The following is a 26,205-nucleotide window of genomic DNA, read 5'->3' on the forward strand; positions in this document are numbered from 1 at the left end:
AGCTGGGATGGAAATTCGTTAGAAATGCAAATTATTGGGCCCTACCCCAAACACACTGAATCTGAAGCTTTGGGAATGGGGCAATCTATTTTAACAAGTTTTCCAGATGATTCTGATCCATGCTAAAGATTGAGAACCGGGACTTCCCTGGTGGAGCAGTGGTTAAGAATCTGCCTGACAACACAGGGGACACGGGTTCGAGCCCTGGTCCGGGAAGATCCCACATGCCGTGGAGCAACTAAGCCCATGCACCACAACTACTGAGCCTGCGCTCTAGGGCCCTCAAACCACACCTACTGAGCCCATGTGCCACAACTACTGAAGCCCATGCGCCTAGAGCCCATGCTCCGTAACAGAGAAGCCACCGCAATGGGAAGCCTGCGCACCGCAACGAAGAGTAGCCCTGGCTCACCGCACTAGAGAAAGCCCGCGTGCAGCAACGAAGACCCAACGCAGCCAAAAATAAATTAAAAAAAAAAAAAAAAGATTGAGAACCACTAGAAAGTATACAAAAAGGCAAAACTAATCTATGCTGTCAAATTAGGGTAGTATTACTGAAACCAAGTCCCCCTAAAACCAAGATTCCTTACTGAGTTTATGATTAATCTCTCTATCTAAAACTTTACTCTCTTTTATGTCCCCTCTGACTTCAATCCTGTGCTAAATGAACACTAATCAACCAGAGTCAGGGACTTCCCTGGTGGTCCAGTGGTTAAGACTCTGTGCTTCCAGGCTTCCCTGGTGGCGCAGTGGTTAAGAATCTGCCCGCCAATTCAGGGGACACAGGTTCGAGCCCTGGTCTGGGAATATCCCACATGCTGCAGAGCAACTAAGCCTGTGCACCACAACTGCTGAGCCTGCACTCTAGAGCCCACGTACCACAACTACTGAAGCCCGCGTGCCCAGTGCCCGTGCTCCACAACAAAGAGAAGCCACTGCAATGAGAAGCCTGCACACCACAACAACTAGAGAAATCCCGTGCCCGCAGCAATGAAGACCCAACACAGCCAAAAATAAAATAAATAGAATAAAAAAAAAAGACTCCACACTTCCACTGTAGGAAGCACGGGTTCCATCACTGGTAGGGAACTAAAATCCCACGTGCCTTGTGGCATGGCCAAAAAAACAAAAACAAACAAACACAGAGTCAGAAGTCTAAAATTGCTGCTGTCAATAACATCATTAATGTACTGAAACTGCTATTCTAGATATCATCATTAACATACAAATTCAAGTTGTTTCTCTAAGACAAGATGAGGTAACAGCTCATCAGCCCCTAGCTGTGGACCCCTGGCCAGATAATCATAAACCAGAGACATTCTGACTCCTGAAACAACGATTAAGAAATGTCACAGGGGCTTCCCTGGTGGCGCAGTGGTTGAGAGTCCGCCTGCCGATGCAGGGGACACGGGTTCGCGCCCCGGTCCGGGAGGATCCCACGTGCCGCGGAGCGGCTGGGCCTGTGAGCCATGGCCGCTGGGCCTGCGTGTCCGGAGCCTGTGCTCTGCAACGGGAGAGGCCACAACAGTGAGAGGCCCGCGTACCGCAAAAAAAAAAAAAAAGAAAAAAAGAAAAAAAGAAAAAGAGAAAAAAGAAATGTCACAGAAACGATTACGAAATGTCACAGAAACATCACAACATGATGGCTAATCTCAGCCTCTTTGTTCTTCCCCTGTTTTTTTTTTTTGTTATTTTGGGGGTTTTTTTTGGTCACACCACGCGGCATGCAGAACTTCCCCCACCAGAGATTGAACCTGTGCCTGCTGCCGTGGAAGCGTGGAGTCTTAACCACTGGACAACCAGGGAAGTCTGGTTCTTCCCCTTTTTTATTTTTTTACTTTATTTTTTATTTATTAAAAAATTGCTTTTCTTCCCCTTTTTTAAAAAAACCCCAACATTCAAAGACCAAGTTGGAGTGGAGCTGAGGCTTGGCTTTTATTCCCCTGCTTGGCTCCCTGCAATAAACCCTTACTTTGCTGCAAACACCCTGTCAGAGCTTGGCTTTTTGCGCTGCAGGCATATGAGCAAGCCCTATGCTTGGTTACATTACCCTTAGGAGAGTTGTGATAGGCCAGGAGCACAAAAGAGGCTTCCTGGATGATAGTAATACTCCTTTGCTTGATCTAGGTACCACTTACATAAGTGTGTTCAGTTTGGGAGAATTCAGCAAGCCATGTATTTATGACATGTAAATTTTTCTGTGTGTGTTATATTTCAATACAAAGTTTTAAAAAGGGAACCGTTCTGGTTGAAGCCCTGGGAGGGGCAGGGAGAGGAAGGTCTAGGAGGCCATCCACAGCTGTGCCCTTACCCTGCACACAGTCCTTGAGGGATTTCCAAGGGAACCAAAAGTTCCTTAGAATATAGCTTGAAATCATTGATCTGTCCCAACAGAGAGTCAGTGACTTGTCCAAGGTCCCACAGATCTAGCACCAGAACCCAGTTCTCCTGACTCCTGAGCCAGGGATCTGGACACTATTCCTTTGCTGAAGGGCCAGTGTCATAAGTGAGGACAGGGGGCAGCTTGTCAGCCTCCTATCCCCTCCCCAATCTCTTAACTTGGGTCTTGGGAAGAGGGCCAAGACTCTGGTGTGGATGATGCTTTTCTTATCCTGGAGCAACTTCCTTTCTGGGAACTGGGTGTCTCCTTCTGGGCAAAGACAATAAATTTTATCCAAGGGGCCAGAGGAGCAGGGCTCCTCCTGCCCCCACCCGGATAGGCATCACGTGGCTCCCGGGTTAGCAGTGTAGGAAAATCCCAGCCCTTGCACACTCAGCCTCCCACACCCATCTACCTACCCACCCCGACACACTCAAGCCTCCCTGACCCACCTTGAACATTCACCAGCGCACACTCCCTGCACATTTCTTTCACCCTCAGCTTCTGCCATCTCTTCCTGGGTAATATTGCCAGCCTTTCCTTAATCCCAGAGCTTCAGACTTGCCCTGTCCCTCATCCCCAACCATGTCCATGGAGCCACTGAAATTCCAGGCAGTGGGTGAAGAAGATGAGGAGGATGAAGAAGAAGAGAGCCTGGACTCTGTAAAGGCGCTGGCGGCCAAGCTGCAGCTGCAGACACGGCGGCCCTCATATCTGGAGTGGACGGCCCAGGTCCAGAGCCAGGCCTGGCGCAGGGCCCAAGCCAGACCCGAGCCCGGGGGACCTGGGACCATTTGCGGCTTCGACTCAATGGACTCTGCCCTTGAGTGGCTCCGACGGGAGCTGGTGAGTCTGGTGGGGAGGGCAGCCTTGCAGAGGGCCTTGAGGGCAGTCCTTAGGGCACAAGACACTGGGTATGGGGAGGGGATGAGAATGACCCTGCCTCTAGCAAATGCCCACTCCTGTGGCTTTGTCCCAGGGCTGAGGAGCCAGGCATGGACTTGTCCAGTGTTTTATTCAGGGAGCCTTGCTGAAGAAGGAGTCCATCCAATCTACTGACCTTGTGGTCCTGTGGCTCAGGGGACAGAGTCTGCCCTTGTGGGGCAACCAGTTATAGCTGGGGAAGGCATGGCCTCCCATACTCTGGGAATTGCTATACCCCAAAGATACAAAGGAGGTACTGACCACGCTGTACAAGAGGCCAGTGTTGAATAGGTGGTTCAATCCAATATGTGCAAATACAAAAATGTCCAGCCTCCAAATTGGAGATTCCATTTAGTTGATCTAGGATTGGGCCCCAGGTACCTGTATTTGTTTAGCTTGGTTTTAGAGCAAGATCTATGAGATGGGATGGATAGAGCTGGGGTGTGAGGGTGTGGGGAGGACATAGCCAGTGCAGAGACCCAGGGTGTTGACCAGGAGGGAAAAATGGGAGGTTCAGCAGGCTCACGCCCCCTCTCGGCCGCAGCGGGAGATGCAGGCACAGGACCGGCAGCTGGCAGGGCAGCTGCTTCGGCTGCGGGCCCAGCTGCACCGACTGAAGGTGGACCAAGTCTGTCACCTGCACCAAGAGCTGCTGAACGAGGCCGAGATGGAGCTGGAGCTGGAGCCGGGAGCCGGCCTGGCCCTGGCCCCGCCACTGCGGCACCTGGGCCTCACGCGCATGAACATCAGCGCCCGGCGCTTCACCCTCTGCTGAGGGGCACCCGCGTGCCTGCCTCGCCACCCGCTACCCATTCTCCAGCCCACCTGGGAAGAAGGAAAGGAGGGGTGCCCCAGAGGAGCCAGCACCTGGAGACCGGTGGGGGGAGAGTCCGGGAGATGCTCAGAGCTCTGGGAGCTTAAAGCCCCTGCACCCTGTTGCCCCTGCTGCCCCAGATGGGGGAGGGGGGACGGTGCGGAGGAAGGGGAGGAGTTCACAGACTCCCAGGCTTCTCAATAAACCTCTGCTTCCCATCAAGGTCTCTGCAGTCATTTATTCAGGCCCAAGGTGGCTGTATGTCACTTGTTGCTGGGACCAGGGATTCTACTGCCAGAGAGAAGGCTGACCTTGGGGGTGGAGATGGACAGATGGATCCCCATCTTCCCCACAGCTCCACTTCTGTTGCTCTATCTTATCAAGATCAGAACTGGAAAAGAACTTAAAATTCTAAATCACCCCCATGGAAGGTGAATTAGGTAAATGGGCAGCTGAAGAACGCAGGATCTGGTAGACCTGGGTTCCGTGGCAGCTCCACCGCTGATTTCTATTGATGTGAGACTCTGAGGAGGTCCCTTAACCCCTGCATCTGTTTCTTTGTCTTTAAAATGGAAATGCTAATTCTCACTCCACAAGTGGTTGGATACACCTGAAGTGAGAGAATGCACTGTAAGCCCTCAATAAATGTGCATTATTATGTATTATTACTAGCCCCAGTGGTGTTCTTGCTGTTGCGCTGAGGCCCAGAGATGGACTGTGAAGTGCTCAGGTTCACAGCAAGGGGAGCTGGGCCCCGCAGCTGGGACTCTGGGCTCTGTGTCATTCGGTAGGTTTTTTGTTTTTTGTTTTTTGTATTTCTCGGCTTTTGTTTCTGTGTTACCCTCTTTGTCTGACTTTCCAGCTCAGGCTTCCTCTTCCCCCCACCCATTTCCTGTCTCCCCCTTCCCTCCGCAGCTGAGGTGCACACAGCCTTGCAAACCCCAACAATGCTCTGTGGGCTCCCCTCCCCCAGCCCGCTCCCCCAGGGCAGGCTTAGGCGGTGGCAACATATTTATGCTTTCCGCCGGGTGGGATCAAGGCCCAGCTCTTGGGCCTGAGAGAGGCCACCTAGAGTTCCTCATAACGCTGGTGACCTGGCCCTCAGCCTCTGACGGGTGTCACCCTCAGCCTGGCCCCTGAAGAAAGGGAGATTGTTGACCTGTTTGCTGCTGTGACAAGGTCCCCGCCTCCTGCCTATAACAGAAGGCGCGGCCAGTCTGCTGCCTGCACCTGGGTGCCTGGGCAGGAGTGTCTGTTCTGTCTCCCACCTGTTGCAGGAGGTGGTGTCAGGCCCTGTGCCTCTGACAGGAGCTGTGGTCTCGCCTCTACCTGGTTAGAAGGGTTGCCCTACTCTCCAACTATAATTAGGGGGGGTTGTCCTGCCCTCTGCCCACGACAGAGGCTGTTTCTCTGCCCCCTTTAAAGACGAGGTTGTTCTGCCCACTTTCTTAAACAGCCTGTTGTCCAGTGTTCTGTCCGTAAGAGGGGTGTTAGCCTACCCTCTGCATATAATAAACTATTGTCCTGTGCCCTGAGACGGCATGGCTGTGTCTAGCAGCTGTGTGAGCCTGGTATCTATCTGACTGGAGCATGGGTGTCTGCTCTCCAGTGATGTTACAGGGATGCTGTCCTCTCCTCTGACTCTGAAGTGATGTTAGTTTTGCCCTCCGACTGTAATGAAAGGGTCACCCAGTTCTCAGACTGTGACAGCAGTGCTACTGGCCCTTCACTGCAAGCTGAGTGGGTGTCTGTTTGCCTCCCGCTCAGTGGGGTTTCAAGGCTCCCCTTGAATCTCTTGTCCAGGTGCACCCTGGGAGGGCGGGGGGAAGTTCTATTAAATATCCTCCCTCACCTCCAAGTGCCACCCTCAGGGTGAGTAGGGCCTGGACTGGAGACGTATAGGACCCCTGAGGGCTGAGAGGCAGGGGGCTATGGCAGCAGGAAGCTTGGGGTGCTGGAGGCCTGTGGTTGGGCTGCTGGGGCCCTCAGGAGGTGGCAGGAAGTCAGGGTGGGACGTGGGCGCGGGGAGACACGCAGTGGCTACGACGGAGAGGGGAGCTGAAGCTGTGTCTGGGCAGCCAGGCTAGGCCAGGAAGGCCATGTGAATGGGGCCAGAGGGCTCCTGGGCTGGGCAGGTAAGGAGTACTGGGAACAGGGGTCTAGGGGCTGCGGCGGGGGGCCTGAGAGCAGAGGGCTGCAGCTGGGCCTGGGGCCAGGCTCCCCAGGTATGCAGCAGCCCTTCAGGCTGGGGGACAGAAAAACCTGGCTGGAGGTCAGGTGGAAGACAGGCAGAACAGCCGGATGACCTCTTTCCTGCGTAGCTGTTACCTCCCGCCTCTGTCACACTGCCGGCCATCAGGCCCCACCTCACTGGGAGCGTTTTCCTTGGGGATGTGGCACATAGACCGTCAGGTGCTACAAAGGCCTTCAGAAATCCCTAAATCCAGTCCCTCGTCCCATGATGGACGAGCCTCCTGAGGCCCAGACTGGGGCAACGCACTCCTTCCCTGCCGTCCGTCAGCAAGGCAGAGGCAGAGAGGGTGACGGCCCTGAGAGAGGGTGATGGCCTAGGGTGTGACACACACCCCTATGGAGCAAGGTGATGGGCAGGCTTGAGTCAGGGGTCCCAAGAACACTTCCGGTTGCTGGGGCTGACCCCAATGACAAGACTCTCCTGAGAGAGAGAGAGAGGAGTCACCCAGAGCATCCAGATGGACACGTGAGAAGTGATTTCAACCTCAGTGACCAACAGTTTGTGAGAGAAGGAGGAGTCTTCCTTTGGGAACGGATGGGCATGAGAAGGGATACTTATCATCTGGCATGGGGCCTCCCGGGTGGAAGTATCTGACCGGACTCTGGGAAGTTGGGGGGTGAGAGAATGATGGGAGACGGGAAGAGGAAGGGCTATTTTTATCCCGGACAGGGGTGCAGTTGGCCCCGGGCAAGGACCGCGTGGACTTCCATCTGGAAAGTTGCCATTGTGTCCGCAGGAAGTCCTCCCCTCTTCCCTTTGCTCCCTCCTGCTCTAGCCCCCCTCCCACTGCTGCTGTCTGTGTAGGGCCAGTGGGTCCTGCTGATTCCTGCTTCAAACCCCAGGAAGGTGGTGGCAGCCCAGGGAAGCAGAGTCAGCTCCCTGCCCACCCCCTCACTTTCTAGCTCTCAGCCTGCTGTTTATGGGGCAAATCCCCACCTGAGCCACACTTTGCAGGTTTCCCCTGCCTCCCTCTCCGCCTTTGGAGTTTTTCTTGAAACACAGTTTCCACTGAGTCAGCATGTCCCAGCCTTTCTTTTGTCCCCAGCTCCAAGGCCTGCAGCCTCTTGTGGGGCCTGAAAAACATGCTGGGTCTCCCTGCCCTCATCCAGACTCTGGACCGGCATAAGCCGTCCCCTCTCCCACCCAGCCTGTGCTGATAGATGACTCAGGGTCCCTCACCCTCGGGGCTCAGGGACAGAGATTCTTCTCTAAGGGCAAAAAGGTCAAGTGATGGAGCAAGAGAATAGGCGGAGGGTTCAGAGGACGGGAGAAGTCTTCCCTTAGGTGATCCGGGAGGCTTCCTGGAAGAGTCAAGGCAGTTCTGAGAAGGATAAAGGCCCATTCTGCAGAGTACCTAGGACATGAAGCCAAGGTCACTGTCCCTGGGTTGTTTCTTGGGTCCCAGGAGGGCAGAGGCCTCAGGGCAAGACCAAACACAAGAGAGCCAGCGGGTTTGGTGTAGCGTGAGGGACACGCATTTCAGAGCCAGGTGGACCCAGGTACAGTTCCAGTTCTGCCATTTCCTGGAACAAATGGCTTCATTTCTCCGAACTCCAGTTTACTTATTGGTAAAGAGGCAATAATAAATCCCTCCTTACAGAGTGCCTGTGGGGAATCAAAGAGAAAATAATGGCTGTGATGTGCCCTGGGTGGTTCCTGGCATGCAGTAGGTGCTTAACAGAGGTTAGGCACCCCCTTCTCCTGCAAATTGTGCACCAAAGGGTGGGGGGGATGTCTGCACCAGAATTACTCCTACTCAGCACCTTGGGCAGGCCAGTGAGCCACCCATTCCCTCACACTTGTGGTGTGGCTTTGCAAATGAGCTTGTTTCCTGTGTGTACTAGTGGGTGTGAGAACTCTAGATTGGGCCACAGGGTCTGTTTTAGAGGAGGGTCCCACACACAGCTTCACACAGACACACACATGAACCCTCCCTCCCTAGCCAAAACACCATTCATATCATCATTGGAAAATGTATGTGTGCACGTGTGTTCAGAGGCAGAGGCAGGGACTGCAGATACATCATACACTGGATCTTACAAATCCATCCACACACCCACAAGCTGATGGCTTCAAGGCCAAGCTCAACGTAGTGAAAGCGATGCTGAGGGGAGCTGAGTATGTGGGTGGAATGGGGGCAGGTGGGACAAAGATACCATCCAGGTGTTGGTTTGAAAGCACCTGGAGCTGCATTTCCAACGCTTGTTCTAAAGAACGCTAGTCCCATGAGCCACCTGGAAAGAAAACGGTCTGGGGCCAAATCAACATGGTCTAAGCTACAAAATGTCCCACATTAACTTCACCATCAGCATTAGCTTGTTGAAGCTCTGAAAGTCTCCCCAGAGAAGGTGGCTGTTCGATTTTGTCTAACCCAGTGTTTTTCAGACTTCTGTGGTCGCAGAACCTTTTTTCCTGTATCCCCTATTCCATGCCTATACCTCTTGAGACAAGGAGAGGAGTGGAAGGGCAAGTGTACAGTTGATTCTCCTCAAATGCTTGTGTCTCTTAGCAGAGTTTTTGTGTTCGTGGGGGCTTTGTTGTTTTTTTGTTTTTCAACTACAAAATTAGCACATGGCAGTTTTAAAAAATTTAAACAGTACAGAGACATACAAAGACATATAAGAAATACAGCTCCCTCCAATCTCACTCCTGGGCTATGCTCACTGTGGGCAATTTGGTGCACGTCCTTCCAGATTTTCCTGTGTGTGGCCGTTGGAAAGCATACTGGTTAAGAGCCTAATCTCTGGAGGCACAGGTAGACCGAGGTTCAGCTCGCGTCTCTACCACTTATTTGTTATGAGGCCTCAGACAAATACCTTTACCCCATTTGGGCCTCAATTTTTGCATCTGTAAAATGGGGGTAATAATAGCACTTACTTCATAGGATTATTATGAGAATTACATGAAGTCATGCAAATGAAGGCTTAGCACAGAGCCTGGCTTAAAAGAATCCCCTATATCTCCATATTTAAATGCAAACAGACTTAAACTCTACATTCTGTTCTGTAACTTGCTTGCCGTGTTGTATCTGGGACGTCTTTCCATGTCAACACATGGAGATCTACCTCATCTTTTCAGCGGTTTTAACTAAATGTCGTTAACTTGGTTAATGGGTAATGGTGGTGATTTTGAGATGCTACTTCCTGGCAAATACTGCTGTTTTTTGTTGTCAGTTTGTCAGGGTCACAGACGTTACCGATCAGTGAGCTGAAGACAGGCCTTACTGCCTCCTGTGAAAATGGAGTGACCCACCAGAGGGGCACCCACCTCTAACACAGCAGGCAGGGCCAAGTGGATGGGAGCCTCTCTGACTGCTCACCTCTGTGTCCCCAGCTCTAGATCAGAGCCTGGCACATAAGACATACCCATTAAATTTTTGTCGATAGGCTGGCCAAGTAGGAAGAAAGTTATGTCTCCTCTAACTTACCAACAGAGGCCTAAGTCCAGAGTTCTGTCTCACAGTGTGGCATTTCCCCAGATATGGCCTGTGCATCATTGATGCAGGTGAGTGACTTTAGGGGGGTAAGGAATGAATATTTACAAATGTGAATTTAGGTATTAAAGTATGTGTTTATTTTAATATATACAGATTTCTATTTATGGCTGGTGATACTGGTTTTCCATTTTTTTTTTTTTTAATTGAAGTATAGTTGATTTACAATGTTATGTTCTGGTTTTCCATTTATGGTAGTGAAGTTTCCATTTGAGGTAAATATATTAAAGGTGAAAAAGTGGTTCGTGGAAGTGCCAAAAATCAGAAAGGAAAATGAATATATTTAAGGCTGGGGTAATGAAATACCCACGCAGGCCTCAAATAACTATTTTCATTTACTTAGTCCTTACTATGTACCAAGCACCATGTTAAGTACTTTATTATATGAGATCATCTACATATCGCATATTACGTTCACAACAGCCCTAGACGCAGGTCCCTTTTTATTCCCATTTTGAAGATAAAGGAACTGAGGGAAGTTCGGAGAGGTGTAGTAACCTGCCCAAAGGCCCTCTGTCAGTGAGTGACTGGGAGGCCTTGGGAATGAACTCGGCTCACTATGATATGGATATGATGAGCTGAGCCTCCCTGACCTGCAGAATTCCAGAAACTTTAATAAAGTGGTGTGGATCGCCAAACTGTAAGTAAGGCTTCGTCCTGATAAAACCCCCATGATGCAAAATACAGACAGAGGTACATGAGGAAGGGGGCTCAATAAAAGAAATTACTAGGTACATATAAGTTACTAGTTGGAGGGCCTCTACCAAAAATACCAGCTTTAGAATAATTGCTCTATAGCCCTTGTTTATGGCAATGACTAACCAGCAGAATCAGTTCTATGTTTAAACCACTCCCAGTTTATGAGAATAAATCCATCTTGTTTGCATAAGAGAAGGCTTATCTTTTTGTTCTCTTTTTTGTGAACTCTGTGAATTCACAGAGTTTATTCCAAAGTGGTATTGTATCAAAGAGGAACACACAAAAAAGGAGGGAATTCAGGAGACATCCTTGTTTTACCCACTAGAAATTATTTACCATGGCCCTGACTCTCGAGTACCATGGTGAGGATTCTGTGCAGGCATCCACAGCTAAGGCTATTCGTTGAACACATGCAACTTTGCCAGTAACCAAACCTTGGCCAAAGAAAAAGGCCAAGAAAATGTTTTAAATTATTCCTGACAGATTTTGCCACAGGGTGGCCCAGAGCGCAACAGTGGTCTGCAGTTGAAGAGCCTGCCTGCCCTTGACATAAAGCGTTAGCCCAAGAAACCCAGGCAAGAAGCTGGCACACATTTTGGACAGAATGTTCAATAAATGAATCGGTTTACAGTTTAGGGGAGGAAAAGTGTTACATTTTTTTTTAAGGGGACAAAACACATTCTATGAGGCGAGACAATGTCTATGGAGTTGATAAAAGTGAACAGGCGAGACAATGTCTATGGAGTTGATAAAAGTGAACACGTTGGCAAGAATCAGAGCTCATTGTGATATGATTCCTAAACAACCCTGGGATCAGAAACTCTAGTCCAGGAGCTTCACACAGCCTGGGATTTTTGATCAATTCTACACAGAGTAAGAAGGGCCACTCTGTGTGTTGGGCTCTGTGCAAAGAGACAAGAGGGATGGTACCTGAAATCTAGCCCTCACTCCACTCTCCAAGTTTGAAACCCCAGGGAGGGGGGGCCCTTTATCACTGGCACAAGGTGCTCTGTGAACCATGGACAGATCTTGAGTTTGACTGAGAACATTTCAGACGCTAGTCAGACGAGGTCTAGAATCTACAAAATTCCTCCTATTGACCTTGAATTCCTGAGTTGGGGGAAGAGAATGTCCTGTTTCATTCACCACAGAATCTGCCTTTGTTACTGGTTCTGAGAGTCCTGGGGATTCTCTGGATCTGTTTCCTTTTTCTTTCTTCCTTCCTTCCTTCCCTCCCACCTTTCTCTTTCTTTCTTTCTTTCTTTCTTTCTTTCTTTCTTTCTTTCTTTCTTTCTTTCTTTCTTTCTTTCTTCCTTCCTTCCTTCCTTCCTTCCTTCCCTCCTTCCGTTCTTTCTATGAGAAATTTATATTAAGCTTTAATTTTTTTAAATTTATTTATTTTCTTTATCTTTTTGGCTGCATCGGGTCTTAGTTGCAGCATGTGGGATCTTTTGTTGCGGCACGCGGGCTTCTCCAGTTGTGGTGCGTGAGCTTCTCTCTAGTTGTGGTGTGCGGGTTTTCTCTCTCCAGTTGTGGCATGCAGGCTCCAGGGCGCGTGGGCTCTGTAGTTTGCAGCACGCGGGCTCTCTAGTTGAGGTGCACGAACATAGTAGTTGCGCCCACAGGCTTAGTTGCCCTGCGGAATGTGGGATCTTAGTTCCCAGACCAGGGATGCAACCCGCATCCCCTGCATTGGAAGGCGGATTCTTTACCACTGGACCACTAGGGAAGCCCATAAGCTTTAATTTTGATTTTCTTTTTGCCGACCTCCTTTATTAACCTGGTTGAATCAGACTAGGATGGGACCCACATTTTGTACAAATAAATACATGCATATATGACCTCACAATTACATAGGGACACGCACAAACTATACATGCCCCCATTTTGTTGCACATCCATCTGCACACAGGGGCTCCTACATACCCACGGGTATGTACACATAAGCATGATGCTCAATGATTCACATGCCTCAATATGTGCTGACTTGTATTCACCAAGCAGGTACATGTACACTCAGAAACATGCATTCCAAATAGAGGGAGAATTGCCTTAGAGAGAAAGGCCTTTGTTAACAGCACAATGATCTCATCTTGATGGAGAGTGGACCCCACTCTGTCAGACCTCCCTCCCTTCTCCATTGTCTGCATGACCTCTCAGGATTCCCTGCCCGCTTTAGTCTCCAGGGAGGGAAGAATAGAGCAGAGTACCTTGAAAAAGGAGGTGGGGCCTGATTGGAGTCCCGCCTCTGCCAAGAGCCCTCACGTGCTATTGGGAAAACCACTTACCTTCTCTGATCCGCCACCTTCTCCATCTTTAAAATGAGGCTGGTGACTTACATGAGTACTTCTCAACTCTTCCCTCCAAGGACTCCTTTGCCCTTCCCCTGTTGTACTTTTCCCCTCTTCCCCCATGGATCTCATGATTTTGAGGGTTTTGCTGACTGAATGACCTCATTTAGGTACTAATTTTCTTGTTTTCTAGTTCAAATTTTCATCAGAGACTTAAGTATGCATTGAAGAAACGATAATGCAATTTGTCATATTGAGAAACAAATCATAGTACCATTTCCTTTCAGATTTTTGAAATATTGAAATAACCTTCAACATTATCCTTGGGCTTCACAGGAGCATGTAGCTCCCAGTGGCTGAGAGCCACTCACCAAAGTAACCTCTGGCATTGCCAGGTCTTGGGGTCTTCTGATTGCTGCCAGGCCCTATACTCCAAAATTCACACTTTTGTATACGGCAGGGCCTGCTACCTGCAGCTGGAGGGCTCCAGGTGCACTGAATAAGCCACAGAGGCAACACTAGGGGTCAGATACCCAGCAGAGTTACTGAGTACCTTTTGGCTTAATTTAACACAGCTTAACTTTTTCTCGCTCCTGGCCTCAGTCCTTTCATTTATTTATTTATTTATTTGGCGTAGAGTTGATTTACAATATTTTGTTAGTTTCAGGTGTATAGCAAAGTGACTCAGTTATGCATATATACATTTTTTTTCTGATTCTTTTCCATTATAGGTTATTATAAGATACTGAACATAGTTCCCTGTGCTATACAGTAAATCCTTATTGTTTATCTATTTTATATATAGTGGTGTGTATCTGTTAATCCCATACTCTTAATTTTTCCCCCACCCCCTTCCCCTTGGGTAGCCATAAGTTTGTTTTCTATGTCTGTGAGTCTGTTTCTGTTTTGTAAATAAGTTCATTTGTATTATTTCTTAGATTCCACATATAAGTGATATCATATAATATTTGTCCTTCTGTGTCTGACTTACTTCACTCAGTATGATAATCTTAGGTCCATCTATGTTGCTGCAAATGGCAATATTTCATTCTTTTATATCTATCCCCAGTCCTTTATGGCAGGCCGAGATTTACCCAGGATATAGGTCCTGCCTGCATGCTCTCCTGGACCCTGACCCAAGGCCTTGTGGCTCCTTTTCCCTCCCCACGTGACCCCAGCCTGGACAGGTACAGTTTCCAGCCCTACGAGCTTCAGTCTTCAGAAAGTTCCTTCTGCCCCGTCTACCAGCCTTCCGTCACTGCTGCACCCCAGTTCATCACATTTTCTCAACCCCAAACTTTTCTCATCTTTCTCTTACCCTTTTTCAAAGCCTCTGAGAATGTCAAGCCTGGAAGGGACCTTACTGATCTAAGTTGACACCTCATCTGATGTTGGTGTTCTCTGTGTAATATAACCAACCTGTGGTTTTCCAAGGCCTATTTGAATATCACAATGTGCTGCTCAGGACCTTACTAGACAGCTCGGCTCATCTTAGGCTGGTTCCAGGTTGTTACCAGTACTTTTCTGGAGGCTTTTGCTGCTGATCAGTTCTTAGCCATAATAAAATTAGCAATCAAAAAAATTAAAAAGCCATTTGCAGCCACAGAGCCGAGCAAGATTTCTCAAATGTCTCCCCAGGACTCCTACAGTAGCGGAAAGAGTATATGCGTGTACACCTTTCCTTGAAAGTCTCTTGATTTGGCTTAAAATTCCATGTACATTTTGTACTTTCCTCTATTTGTAATAGATCTATGTGTGTTTAACTACGTGAACAAGGTTTAACTATGTGTTTGACACTCATGCTTTGGGAGGTACACACCCGTGACTTCCAGTACCCATGAAAGGTTATAAGTATCTCAGTTTAAAAAACATAAGCTTATCAACTATACTCCAATATAAAATAAAAATTAAATTAAAAAAAAAAAGAGGGCTTCCCTGGTGGCACAGTGGTTGAGAGTCCACCTGCCGATGCAGGGGACACAGGTTCGTGCCCCGGTCTGGGAAGATCCCACATGCAGCGGAGCGGCTGGGCCCGTGAGCCATGGCCGCTGAGCCTGTGCGTCTGGAGCCTGTGCTCCACAACGGGAGAGGCCACAACAGTGAGGGGCCCATGTACCGCAAAAAAAAAAAAAAAAAAAAGAAACATGAGCTTAAAGCCAAGAGGATTATTTACCAGTCCCATTCTCCCACCCTCCAAAGCAGGGGTTGGTAGGGCAGAATGGGCACTGGTATAAGTCTTTCTCAACTCTAAATCAAGCCAACATTCATCTAAGCTTATGAGAAAGGGATGACGATCCCCAGTTGACAGAAAAGGCAAAGTGAGGCTGGGGAAGAATGATTTCAGCAAAGAGACACAGTAAGTTATCAGAACCAGAATTTGAACATAACTCCAGGGCCTATCCTTGAATCTTTTTTTTCTTTCTTTAATTAAGATATAATTGACATAGGTCCTTAAGTCTTTTTTTTTAATTAATTTATTTATTTTTGGCTGCGTTGGGTCCTCATTGCTGCGTGCGGGCTTTCTTCAGTTGTGGCGAGCAGGGGCTACTCTTCGTTGTGGTGCGCAGGCTTCTCATGGCGGTGGCTTCTCTTGTTGCGGAGCACAGGCTCTAGGCACGCGGGCTTCAGTAGTTGTGGCTCACGGGCTCTAAAGCACAGGCTCAGTAGTTGTGGCACACGGGGCTTAGTTGCTCCACGGCATGTGGGATCTTCACGGACCAGGGCTCAAACTCTTGTCCCCTGCATTGGCAGGTGGATTCTTAACCACTGAGCAACCAGGGAAGCCCCGGATCTTAAGTCTTGCTAACCAAAAAAACCACCACTGGTCCTCACTTCTACTTGGTCCCAGCATGTATTAACAACTCTAGCTTTACTCTGCCCCAAACAGTTGTGTGAGTTGAAGCAGGCCTGTCTGGTCCTCTGTTTGCTCATCTAAAATCAGAGGTTAGACCTGGTGGTTTCTAAGGCCTCTGTAGATGGGAGAATCTGTGCATCAACCCTCCACATACCAGTCAACATTTATTAACAAGAATAGTTCCGGGTGCTGGGACATTCAGGCAAATAAAACACAGCTTCTGCTCTTGATAAACCCCCCATCTCATCAAGGGGGTAGGAGAGGCAGGGGGACTGACACACAAATTAGCGTAATCATGGCACTCAGTGCCTAAGTTGATGATTGTGGTCTAAGTGGAATGCTGTAGGAGCAAAGAGCTTTGGGCATTGGGAAGGCTTCACAGAGAAGGTGATATCTGAGTTGAGGCTTGAAGGTTGAGTTAGAGTTCAACAGATGGGCAAAAGCATTCCAAGGCAGGCGAACCACATAAACAAAGGCACGTTGTAAGAAAAGAGCGAGAAGTTTTGGGGAAGATTAGCTCAGAGCACAGGCTGTGTGAATCTGTGTGTGTGTGTGTGTGTGTGTGTGCGTGTGTGTGTGTGTGTAGCAGAATAGACTGAGGAGGTGGATTTGATTCTGATATTAAAGGTTCTTGAATGCACAGTAAATTCAATTAAACTTTACCTGAGGACTGCTGTTTCCAAGCAGTCCTGAGGAGCAGCCCTGGGGGAGGAGGTGCTGCAGGGATTTCCAGGAGCTTCAGAGTGAGGTCCCGCCACATTCTGCTTCAGGCAGAACAGCTCCACTTTGACCTGCTTGATCTGTGAGGTTCGGCTTGATTTCATCTGACAAAAAGTTTCCACTGCTAAAGCAAGCAAACGAGTAAAAGGTATGGCCAAGAGGGTCACTGGAGTGTTTTCTGCTGGGGAGAAGCAGAAAGAAGCCTCTGAAGGAGACTTCGTGTGCGGGGGCGTTTGGGGGAGCAGAAGCCTGATGGCTGACATTCGGGAGAAAGGGTCTCATATTCAGCTTCCTCGTCTGGAAAGGGGAATTGTAATTAGGAGGCGGGGCGCACACTCCCCTCTGGTAGGGGAGGATCAAAACTTAGGTCTTCCCTAGGGCTTGGGGAAGTGTATGTGATCTCTAGTAGGAAGTCCCCCAACTTGGGGGATGGGCAGAGAGAGCGGGAGTGGGGAGAGGCAGGAAGTGGGCAACTAGACTAACAAAGGTGCCTATGGCGGTTTGCCCAGCCCAGGTGGGAGCTAGAACCCCATTTCAGCTTTTCTGTGGCTTATGAATGGGGGCTGGGGAGCTGCCGATCTCGGGTCCTTCTGGAAGTTCCCAGGGCTAGGTCTTAGCATGTCGGATGTTGCAGGGGTAGATCTTGGGGGAGCCCTTTCAGCGCCCTCTCCATTCCCCCAGGGACCATGGGCTGTAGCTGCAGCTCAAACCCTGAAGATGACTGGATGGAAAACATCGATGTGTGTGAGAACTGCCATTACCCCATAGTTCCACTGGAGGGCAAGGCCATGGTAAGAGGCAAGACAGGGGGCTTGGTGTGGGAGTCGGGTGGGTGTACGACCCGGAGGAGAGAAACGGACCACCACTATAGGTCCTTGAGATAACAGCGCGCCCTCTCCCCTGCAACAGAAAGGAAAAGAACCCCGGAGAGGGAAAGGGCATTCTCATAAGGTCATGCAGCAAGTGGTCGGCAAATTCAGTGATAAGACCCAGCCAAGCTGAAGTGAAGGAGAGCAGGGCAGTAGGGAGGCAAGCCAGGGTCTGACCCAGCCCCAGCTTTCTGACTCCACTTATACCCCACCCCACAGCTGTCCATCTGGAATGGCTCTGAAGTGCGGGATCCACTGGTCACCTACGAGGGCTCCAACCCCCCAGCTTCTCCACTGCAAGGTGACTTCAACCAGCAGGGCCTGGAAGAGAAGTCCTGTGGATCCTTGGCTGTCAGCCTCCATCTCCTCACCTACTCACCCCCTGTCCTTCCTCCTCCCCCCTCTGTCTTGTCGGCTACCATGTAACTCCTGAAGTCGCTCTCCCAGCCTATTCCAGACAGGTTCTCCCTGACTCCCCCTGTCTTTACAGACAACCTGGTTATCGCCCTGCACAGCTATGAGCCTTCCCACGATGGAGATCTGGGCTTCGAGAAGGGTGAACAGCTACGTATCCTGGAGCAGTGAGTGTCCCCTTCACGCCATCCATCCTTGCCCTGCGGTAGAGTGTGAGGGAGTGGGGACCTCCGGTACTGCAGCCCCCCTGCGGCCCCTGATCTGGCTTGCAGTGGGTGCCCTTAAGACAAAATGGGAGGCTTCGGAGTGTTGAGCTGAAGGGTGGGGTGGCATGGCCTAACTGGGGGCTCCGAGGGGGTGTTCCAGCCAAGTGCAAGGCTGAGCAGACCGTGCTAACCGCTGCTGTCGCTCAGGAACGGCGAGTGGTGGAAGGCGCAGTCCGTGACCACGGGCCAGGAAGGTTACATCCCCTTCAACTTTGTGGCCAGAGCGAACAGCCTGGAGCCCGAACCGTGAGTGGGGACTCGTCGTGCGGGATGGCTGGGTGTAGATCCAGGGACCTCGGAGCAAAGGAGAGATGCTTGGGGTGGTGTGAATGCTGGAGGGTGATGGAGGAAGAACGGACCAACAGACGAAAGAAGCCCTCGCTTCTGCCTTGCTCAGCTGGTTCTTCAAGACCCTGACCCGCAAGGACGCGGAGAGGCAGCTCCTGGCGCCCGGGAACACGCACGGCTCCTTCCTGATCCGAGAGAGTGAAAGCACCACGGGTGAGCGGCTGGGCTGGCCGGGGGGCGGGGGGCGGGGCCGCGGGCTGGGGCAGCGAGCGGAGGTCCTGGCGCGAGGAGCCCGCGGGGTTGGTGTGGGATGGGTGTGTGTGTGTGTGGCGCGTCGGCGGAGGTGCGATTCGCTGGAGGCCACCGCCCCCCTCTTTTGCGCTCCTTCATCCTTTCTTTTTTTCAGGATCGTTTTCACTGTCCGTCCGGGACTTCGACCAGACCCAGGGAGAAGTGGTGAAACATTACAAGATCCGTAACCTGGACAAAGGCGGCTTCTACATCTCCCCCCGCATCACTTTTCCTGGCTTGCATGAGCTGGTCCGCCATTACATGAGTGAGCACGGCAGGGTTAGGGTTAGCACCTGTGCCCTGTCAGCCTGCCTCCCCCAGGGCCTCTCGGGGTACCCTCCATCCATCTCTCAGTATGCTCCTTCATTCCCCCCTCAGTGGGTGAGGTGCGGTACCTTGGAGCCCCAGAGATCAGGTGACAGCTCCACACACCTCCCCTGCCAGTCCATTTCCCCAGGTGGGGACTGGGTGGGCCCCAACTCCCAGTCCCGCCTTATTCACAGCCTTACCCTCCTCCCTTATCCTCACAGATTCTTCGGACGGGCTGTGCACGAGGTTGAGCCGCCCCTGCCAGACCCAGAAGCCCCAGAAGCCCTGGTGGGAGGATGAGTGGGAGGTTCCCAGGGAGACGCTGAAGCTGGTGGAGCGGCTGGGGGCTGGCCAGTTCGGAGAGGTGTGGATGGGTGAGTGAGGCCCTCCAGGACTGCGGGGAGGGGAGGCATCTAAGGTCGTGAGAGTCCCACGACAGTGCCCTGTTTCGGGGCAGCTGCCTGGCTCTGGGGGCATGGGCTCCGAGTGATTCCCCCAACCCCTCCCTGCCCCAGGGTACTACAACGGGCACACGAAGGTGGCAGTGAAGAGCCTGAAGCAGGGCAGCATGTCCCCCGATGCCTTCCTGGCCGAGGCCAACCTCATGAAGCAGCTGCAACACCAGCGGCTGGTCAGGCTCTACGCGGTGGTCACCCAGGAGCCCATCTATATCATCACGGAATACATGGAGAATGGTGAGCGCCGCCTCCGTGCGCGGCCGCTGGGGGGCACTGCCGTCTCCTCTGCCCCTGCTGGAGGGCGGAGGAGATAGGCCTGGCTCAGCGCTGAGGTGTTTTAGAGGAATTTTCCTGAGCCCCCAAAGACTCACTTCCAGGAGCGACTATAGGGCGTGTGGAGAAGAGGATGTGTTGTTCGAGCCCCGTCTGGGAGCCCAGCTTGAGGTGGCAGGCTCTGAAAGAGCATTCACCCCCCCCCACGCCCCCCTTCTTCTCTGACCTGCAGTCAGTCCTGTTTGCCTTCTTCAAACCCCACCTTGATCTAAGGATGCTTGATCTCAGGAGATGAGTAGGTCCCTAGCCCCACCTCTCTCCCTTCTGCCCCTGAGCCTTGCGAGTGCTCCAAAGCCCTCTTTTTCAGTTCTGGGTGAGCCCCTCCCCCTCCCTCAGTCCACTGTCGGACAGATTGAGAGCCCCAGGAAGGTAAATAGGAATTTCTAGGCCCAGCTTGGGACCAAGTCCCTGTGCCACCTCTGATGCTCAGTTCCCCCAAGAATAACAGCAGAAATCTAAACAGGCTTATCCAGAAATAAGTGTAGTCATTAAGGGCTCTAGAGTCTGACTGCCTGGGTTAGAATCCTGGCTTCAGGACTGTGTGGCCTTGGGCTTGGTCACTTCACTTCCCTCTGCCATGGTTTCCTCATCTGTAAAATGGTGATAATAATGCAATAGCAACCTTCTTACAGGGTCTTTTTTTTTTTAAATTTATTTTTGGCTGTGTTGGGTCGTTGTTGCTGCTCGCAGGCTTTCGCTAGTTGAGGCGAGCGGGGGCTACTCTTCATTGTGGCGCGTGGGCTTCTCATTGCAGGGGCTTCTCTTGTTGCGGAGCACGGGCTCTAGGCACGCGGGCTTCAGTAGCTGTGGCACACGGGCTTAGCTGCTTCGTGGCATGTGGGATCTTCCCAGACCAGGGCTCAAATCCGTGTCCCCTGCATTGGCAGGCGGATTCTTAACCACAGGGAAGTCCCCTTATAGGGTTTTTGTGAGGATGAAAGTTAATGCATATAGAGCAGTTAGAACAGGGCCTACCATATAGTAACAGCTTAGTAAGTTTGTTGTTATCTGGCTCTGATTCTTTGGGAGTATAAGAGCTGTCCCTCTTTCAGGAAGGGAAAAAAGCTGTTAATTGGCTAATGGATTCTGGAAATGGCAAATAGCAGATGACCTTCAATTGGTAGTTGCTTGGAGTTCTGTGTTGAGAAGGATTCTGAGGTTCATTGGAAGTGAGTACCGGGATTGGTTAGCAACATCTGCCATGGATACAATGAAGGAATGGCAGTTTATGTCCACATATTTGCTGCCTCTGGGTGAGGTCTTTGCCTTCAGTGACTAATTCAGCACTCATAGTGGAGACACTCAAGTTGTTGTCATCTTCACATAGGGTTTTAGTCTCTTGAGAAGGACCAGCGGTCACTAGCTCTGTTCCAGCCACTCCCATCCCTGGTCTTCTCCTAGTTACCCTCTGCTACCCTCTGAGGTCTCTCAGTCCTCCAGGACACCTCTTTCCAGATTCCATTTACTACATTCAGCATACATTTATTGCTGCTTACTGTGGGCTGGGAACATTGATTGATTGCTGCTATCAGTTATGCACACTAGGAAAACCAGAGTTTGTGCCATAGGAAAGTTCCAGTATACCATGGAGAAGGAAGATGATGATGTAATTTATTATACTTGGTAGATCTAGAGAGGCTTTCTAGAGGAATAGTCTAGCTGGGCCATGAACAAAAAGAATTTTTAGCATGAGACATGGGACATAGAGACTTTGGGGTGAGAACCCAGGGGTCTATGTGGAAAATCACACAATTGTCTAGGGTGGGTGGAGTAAAAGAGGCAGGAGTGGAAGGAAGAGAAGAAACTACAGATGTGGACCATGCAGGGCTTTGGATGACTCGCTGAAGAGTTTGGGCTCCATCTCATTGGTGACAAGAAGCTTGCAGACCCCTCCAAGTAGCCCCCTAGTCCCCGGGAAAAGGGCATCACACATCCCGGGCATCCTCACTCTGAACACACACTCCTCCTTTTTCAGCTTTTACTCTTCCTTTCCACACATCAGACACTGCTTCTAGACTCCCAGTTAGGGGAGAAGGGTCTGAGGGCTTTCCCCTGGGGCAACTTGGGTCAGCAGCTCTTGCTTCTGCCCACAGGGAGCCTGGTGGATTTTCTCAAGACCTCCACAGGCATCAAGCTGACCATTAACAAACTCTTGGACATGGCGGCGCAAGTAAGGAGACTGGGGAGGGGATGGGCATGGGCACAGGGCAGTGGGAGAAGGATGTCGGGCCCAGGACCGCTGACCTGTACCTGGCCTGCAGATTGCAGAGGGCATGGCATTCATTGAAGAGCGGAATTATATCCACCGTGACTTGAGGGCCGCCAACATCCTGGTGTCTGATACGCTGAGCTGCAAGATCGCAGACTTTGGCCTAGCACGCCTCATCGAGGACAATGAGTACACAGCCAGGGAGGGTAGGTACGGGACATGAGGGAAGTCTGTGGCCTGCAGGGTCTGGCCAAGCAGACCCAGGTGACCGCACTTCCTCCCTCCAGGGGCCAAGTTTCCCATTAAGTGGACAGCACCAGAAGCCATTAACTATGGGACATTCACCATCAAGTCGGACGTGTGGTCTTTCGGGATCCTGCTGACGGAGATTGTCACTCATGGCCGCATCCCTTACCCAGGTCAGGGTCAAGGGCAGGAGCTGAAAGGGTGATGGGGAAGGGCAGCAAAGTCATGTCTTTCCACTTACTTCTTCCCAGGCTAAGAATCTGAAACTCTCTAGCTGCTTCTCCTCCATCGTCTCAGGGGTGGCACTCCTACATCCCCAATTAGGTGCACATCTCCCAGGCCTGGCTTCCATCTCTGTCTCTGGATGTCTCTTCCCTCAACAATCCCAGCTCTTTTCTTTAGTTCTAACACTGGCAGCCTAATATGTAGAAGAGGATCTGGCCTGCGAGGTAAGAGGCCTGCTTCTTATTACCAGGTCTGCCACTGATGCTTTCTGTTTGGCTTTGATCAGATCATTCCTTTTTTCTCCAGTTGTAAAACGTGAGGTTAGAACAGTACCTGACCCATACGAAGCACTCAGGAGTGTTAGGCTTTATTATTAATCACTATGGGCAAGTGACTTGGGCAGGTGACTTTACCTCTCTGAGCCTCAGTTTCATGATATGAGAAACAAGATTATTTGTGAAAGAGCTTGACTCATAGTAGGTGTTCACTAAACACTGACTTCCCGTCCCTCTGAAGCCTTCCATGTAGAGTGAGAGAGACGTGTAAACAGCTAACTCCCACCCTCTCCCATTCCTCCCTCCATCTCCTGGACAGTCCTTTACCCCTGAATTCAGCCAAGACAGGAATGAAATTTTTTTTGGAAGGAACTTGCTAGGAAACTCTGGGGAAAGGAAATAGGATACAAAGACAGGGTAAGGAGGTCATGGAGCACAGTGGCCAGACTTGCAGAAGCTTCCTACATCCCCATCAGTGTGCACAGTACTTTGCTCCTGGGAAGGTAAAGACACCTTAGAATCAGGTGAGGGTATGCAGGCCTCTCCTGCCCTGGACTTGCCCCATCACAGAGTCCAGCAGCAGCGCCGGGGCTAGAAACACACTCGTTGTCCTGCCAAGAGTTCACAGTGCTCCCTTAGAGAATTTTTCTATTAGAAGAATAAAGGCAGTGAAAGCATGATGATAAATGGCAACTGACACGTGGCTTTAGGGTCAGGGAAACTATGGGGAGTAATGGGGACCTGGGTGAACTTACATCTGCTCTAGCAGATGGCTCCTATTAAGACATGGGGGCCCAAAAAACAGATCTTTGTTTTTTCAAGAGAAGCCAAAACTTGGAGTTTTAGGAAAATTTTCCCATTTCCAAATATTGGTGATGATTCACATTGTTTAAAAATGCCAAAAGGGGAGACATCCCCGGTGGTCCAGCAGTTAAGATTCCATGCTCCCAATGCAGGGGGCACGGGTTCGATCCCTGGTTGGGGAACTAAGATCCCACATGTCAAAAAAAGAAAAAATATATATATATACACACACACACAATAACAAAACAAAAAAAAACACTATAAGGGGCCAAGCCAAAGTAGGGCTGTGGGCTGTATTTAGGCTGGGTGTAGCCAATAGGTTTGTACCCTTGTTCCCTGGCCTATGTCCTTCAGTGTCCTGATTTTGAAATCTGAGTGACACATAGCTAGAGGCCCCCCAGGGGAAAGGCCTGGGGAAGAGAGGTCTGTATTGACTAGGGTCCAGTCTGAAGCTTTGTAGGAGTAAAACTTCTGTTTTGCTAGGACCCTCTAGGGGTTAGGCTCTGGGGACTGCCTGTCACAGTCTCTTCTCAGAGAATGAAGGAGAAACCAGAGGCCATACAGGTAATTTAGAAACAGGGAGCTATATTTCTGCTGTGACCATGCAGTTCTCCAGAGCAGCTCCTCTTGGGGGTCTACATGCAAAGAGCCTACTCTGGGGGCCAGGATCAGCACCAAGGGAAGGAAGTGGCCCAAAGATGATTTCATCTGGATCATGGAGGGGCCTAGTGAATCTTCTCTGCCCCATGCAGGGTCTGCCTTGCTGGGGTCCAGGGTCCATCTGGATTCCTGATGCAGCATCTCATGTGCCTGTTCTAAAAGCTGGAGAAGCCCCCCCATTGTCCTGGCTGTGGGCCCCCATCCTGCCCTGGGCCCTGACCACTCCATCCTTCCCTACCAAATAATCATCATTACAGGTACTCTTTATGCTGCATCTCCTCTTCCAGGCAGCATTCTCAATGCTATATATACACTGTCTCTTTCAATCCTGATAACACCTCTATGAGGTAGGAGCTACTGTTATCCCATTTTCCAGATGAGGAAACTGAGGCTTAGAGAGGTGCCGTGGCTCACCCAAAGTCTCACAGCCACATGTGTGCATTATTGAGTGTTTAAGCCATAGCAGACACTACAAGTGGCACGACTGACATTTAGCAATTACCGCAAGTATAGCTTTACCATTGATGAAGACCAAGATCCCTTTGGATTGGTGCTCACACTATACAAGTTGTCAAATATCTTGACCATCACCCCTGCCTGTGGGCTTCCAAAGCCTGGAGACTTGATGTCAGTTCTCCCATCAACCTCTAGGGATGACCAATCCTGAGGTGATTCAGAACCTGGAGCAAGGCTACCGCATGGTACGACCTGACAACTGTCCAGATGAGTTGTACCAACTGATGATGCTGTGCTGGAAGGAGCTCCCGGAGGACCGGCCCACCTTTGACTACCTGCGCAGCGTGCTGGAGGACTTCTTCACAGCCACAGAGGGCCAGTACCAGCCGCAGCCCTGAGGAGCCTAGCTGGCTGGGGCTTGGAGCCCTCCCCCTACCTAGCCAACCCGGCTTGGGGAGATGCAGTTCCTGTGTTACACCCATGTGGCCTATGCACATATGGACTCTGCATGTGAATCCCGCCCACATGCGACACATACACTTCTCGTGTCCTGTACCCGGGTTCTGTAGTTGGGTGGGCTCTGCACATGTGTCTTGTACATGTGTGGCTTGTGCATATATGTCTTGGACACTCGTCCAAGTTGTCCCTTTCTGGGCCCGGCCACTTCTGAGACCACCAAAGAAAGGAGAGAGGCCTGTGATTGACACCAGCTTCTCCCCACCCCCTTTTCTTTTCCCCTGGTCATCAAGAAGCTCCTTGAGGGCCGGGACCTTATCTAATACCTCTGTGCGCTCCTCTTTGGTGCCTGGCACCCATAAGGAGCTCAATAAATGTCTCTCGGTGAAGACTGCACATCTTTCTGCTCCCCACTCCAATCTCCTTTTCCTTGGGAGTGGGGAGTGAGCGTTCAGAAGATGGAAACTGGGGCACCCTGAATTGGGGTGAAAGATGGGGTGAAGGGATGTCTGAACTTTTTCCAGCCCTGCTGATGTTGGGGGCCAAGAGGAGGTCCCTATACTTTGCTGTATGGGTTCTTTGAACCCCTTCAAACCCCCACCCCAAAGGATTATGGGCAACCCCTACCCAGAACCTTCTAGAGAGTAGCTGTGTCCCAAGACACTCCCCCCTCCCATTATATAAATGCAACAGCATTTTTGAGAGCTACTGATTCAAGGACTATATTTGACCTTAGATATGTTCTGATTCACCTTCAAGGTGTTTTTAAACATTGAGTTTATTCACTCACCTAACAAATATTTATTGAACATCTACTGTGTGCTAGCCATGATTCTGGGTTCATAGGATATGCAGTAGATAAAATCTCTGGAGCTTATACTCTGTAAAGGAAGATAGACAATAAGCATCACAAAGAAGTAAATGGTATGGTATGCTACAAGGTGATAGTGCTAAGGGGAGAAAAACAAGGTAAGGGGAATTAGGAATGTCATGTTTGAGGGAGGTTTGTAGTTTTAAAGAGGGTGGTCTGGGAAGGTCTCATTGAGAAGGTGAATTTTTTTTTTTTTTTGCGGGTACGTGGGCCTCTCACTGTTGTGGCCTCTCCCGTTGCGGAGCACAGGCTCCAGACACTCAGGCTCAGCGGCCATGGCTCACGGGCCCAGCCGCTCCGCAGCATGTGGGATCTTCCCGGACCGGGGCACGAACCCGCGTCCCCT

At 50.6% G+C, this 26,205-nt stretch overlaps 2 protein-coding genes across 3 annotated transcripts; both read left to right on the top strand.

Moving 5' to 3' along the window:
- Nucleotides 1–2,840: 2,840 nt before the first annotated feature.
- FAM167B (family with sequence similarity 167 member B) lies at nucleotides 2,841–4,306 on the top strand. Its single transcript, XM_079931321.1, has 2 exons — nucleotides 2,841–3,226; nucleotides 3,849–4,306. Exons 1-2 carry the CDS (start codon nucleotides 2,966–2,968, stop codon nucleotides 4,077–4,079), a joined length of 492 nt encoding a protein of 163 aa, XP_079787447.1. The 5' UTR covers nucleotides 2,841–2,965; the 3' UTR covers nucleotides 4,080–4,306.
- A 1,693-nt stretch (nucleotides 4,307–5,999) lies between these two features.
- On the top strand, nucleotides 6,000–25,369 carry LCK (LCK proto-oncogene, Src family tyrosine kinase). Of its 2 annotated transcripts, XM_079900826.1 has the most exons (13): nucleotides 6,000–6,253; nucleotides 17,111–17,220; nucleotides 17,518–17,599; nucleotides 17,789–17,879; nucleotides 18,126–18,224; nucleotides 18,376–18,479; nucleotides 18,673–18,822; nucleotides 19,088–19,240; nucleotides 19,382–19,561; nucleotides 21,751–21,827; nucleotides 21,919–22,072; nucleotides 22,154–22,285; nucleotides 24,728–25,369. In XM_079900826.1, the coding sequence occupies exons 2-13, from the start codon at nucleotides 17,116–17,118 to the stop codon at nucleotides 24,928–24,930; spliced, it is 1,530 nt and encodes a 509-aa protein (XP_079756952.1). In that variant the 5' UTR covers nucleotides 6,000–6,253; nucleotides 17,111–17,115; the 3' UTR covers nucleotides 24,931–25,369. The 2 variants fall into 2 exon arrangements, with proteins under 2 accessions (XP_079756952.1, XP_079756953.1); XM_079900827.1 differs by lacking the exon at nucleotides 6,000–6,253 and having other exon boundaries at nucleotides 17,078–17,220.
- The last annotated feature ends 836 nt before the right edge of the window (nucleotides 25,370–26,205 follow it).

Source organism: Stenella coeruleoalba, assembly GCF_951394435.1.
Source record: "Stenella coeruleoalba genome assembly, chromosome: 1".
In the NCBI taxonomy this organism is placed as follows: Eukaryota; Metazoa; Chordata; class Mammalia; order Artiodactyla; family Delphinidae; genus Stenella; species Stenella coeruleoalba.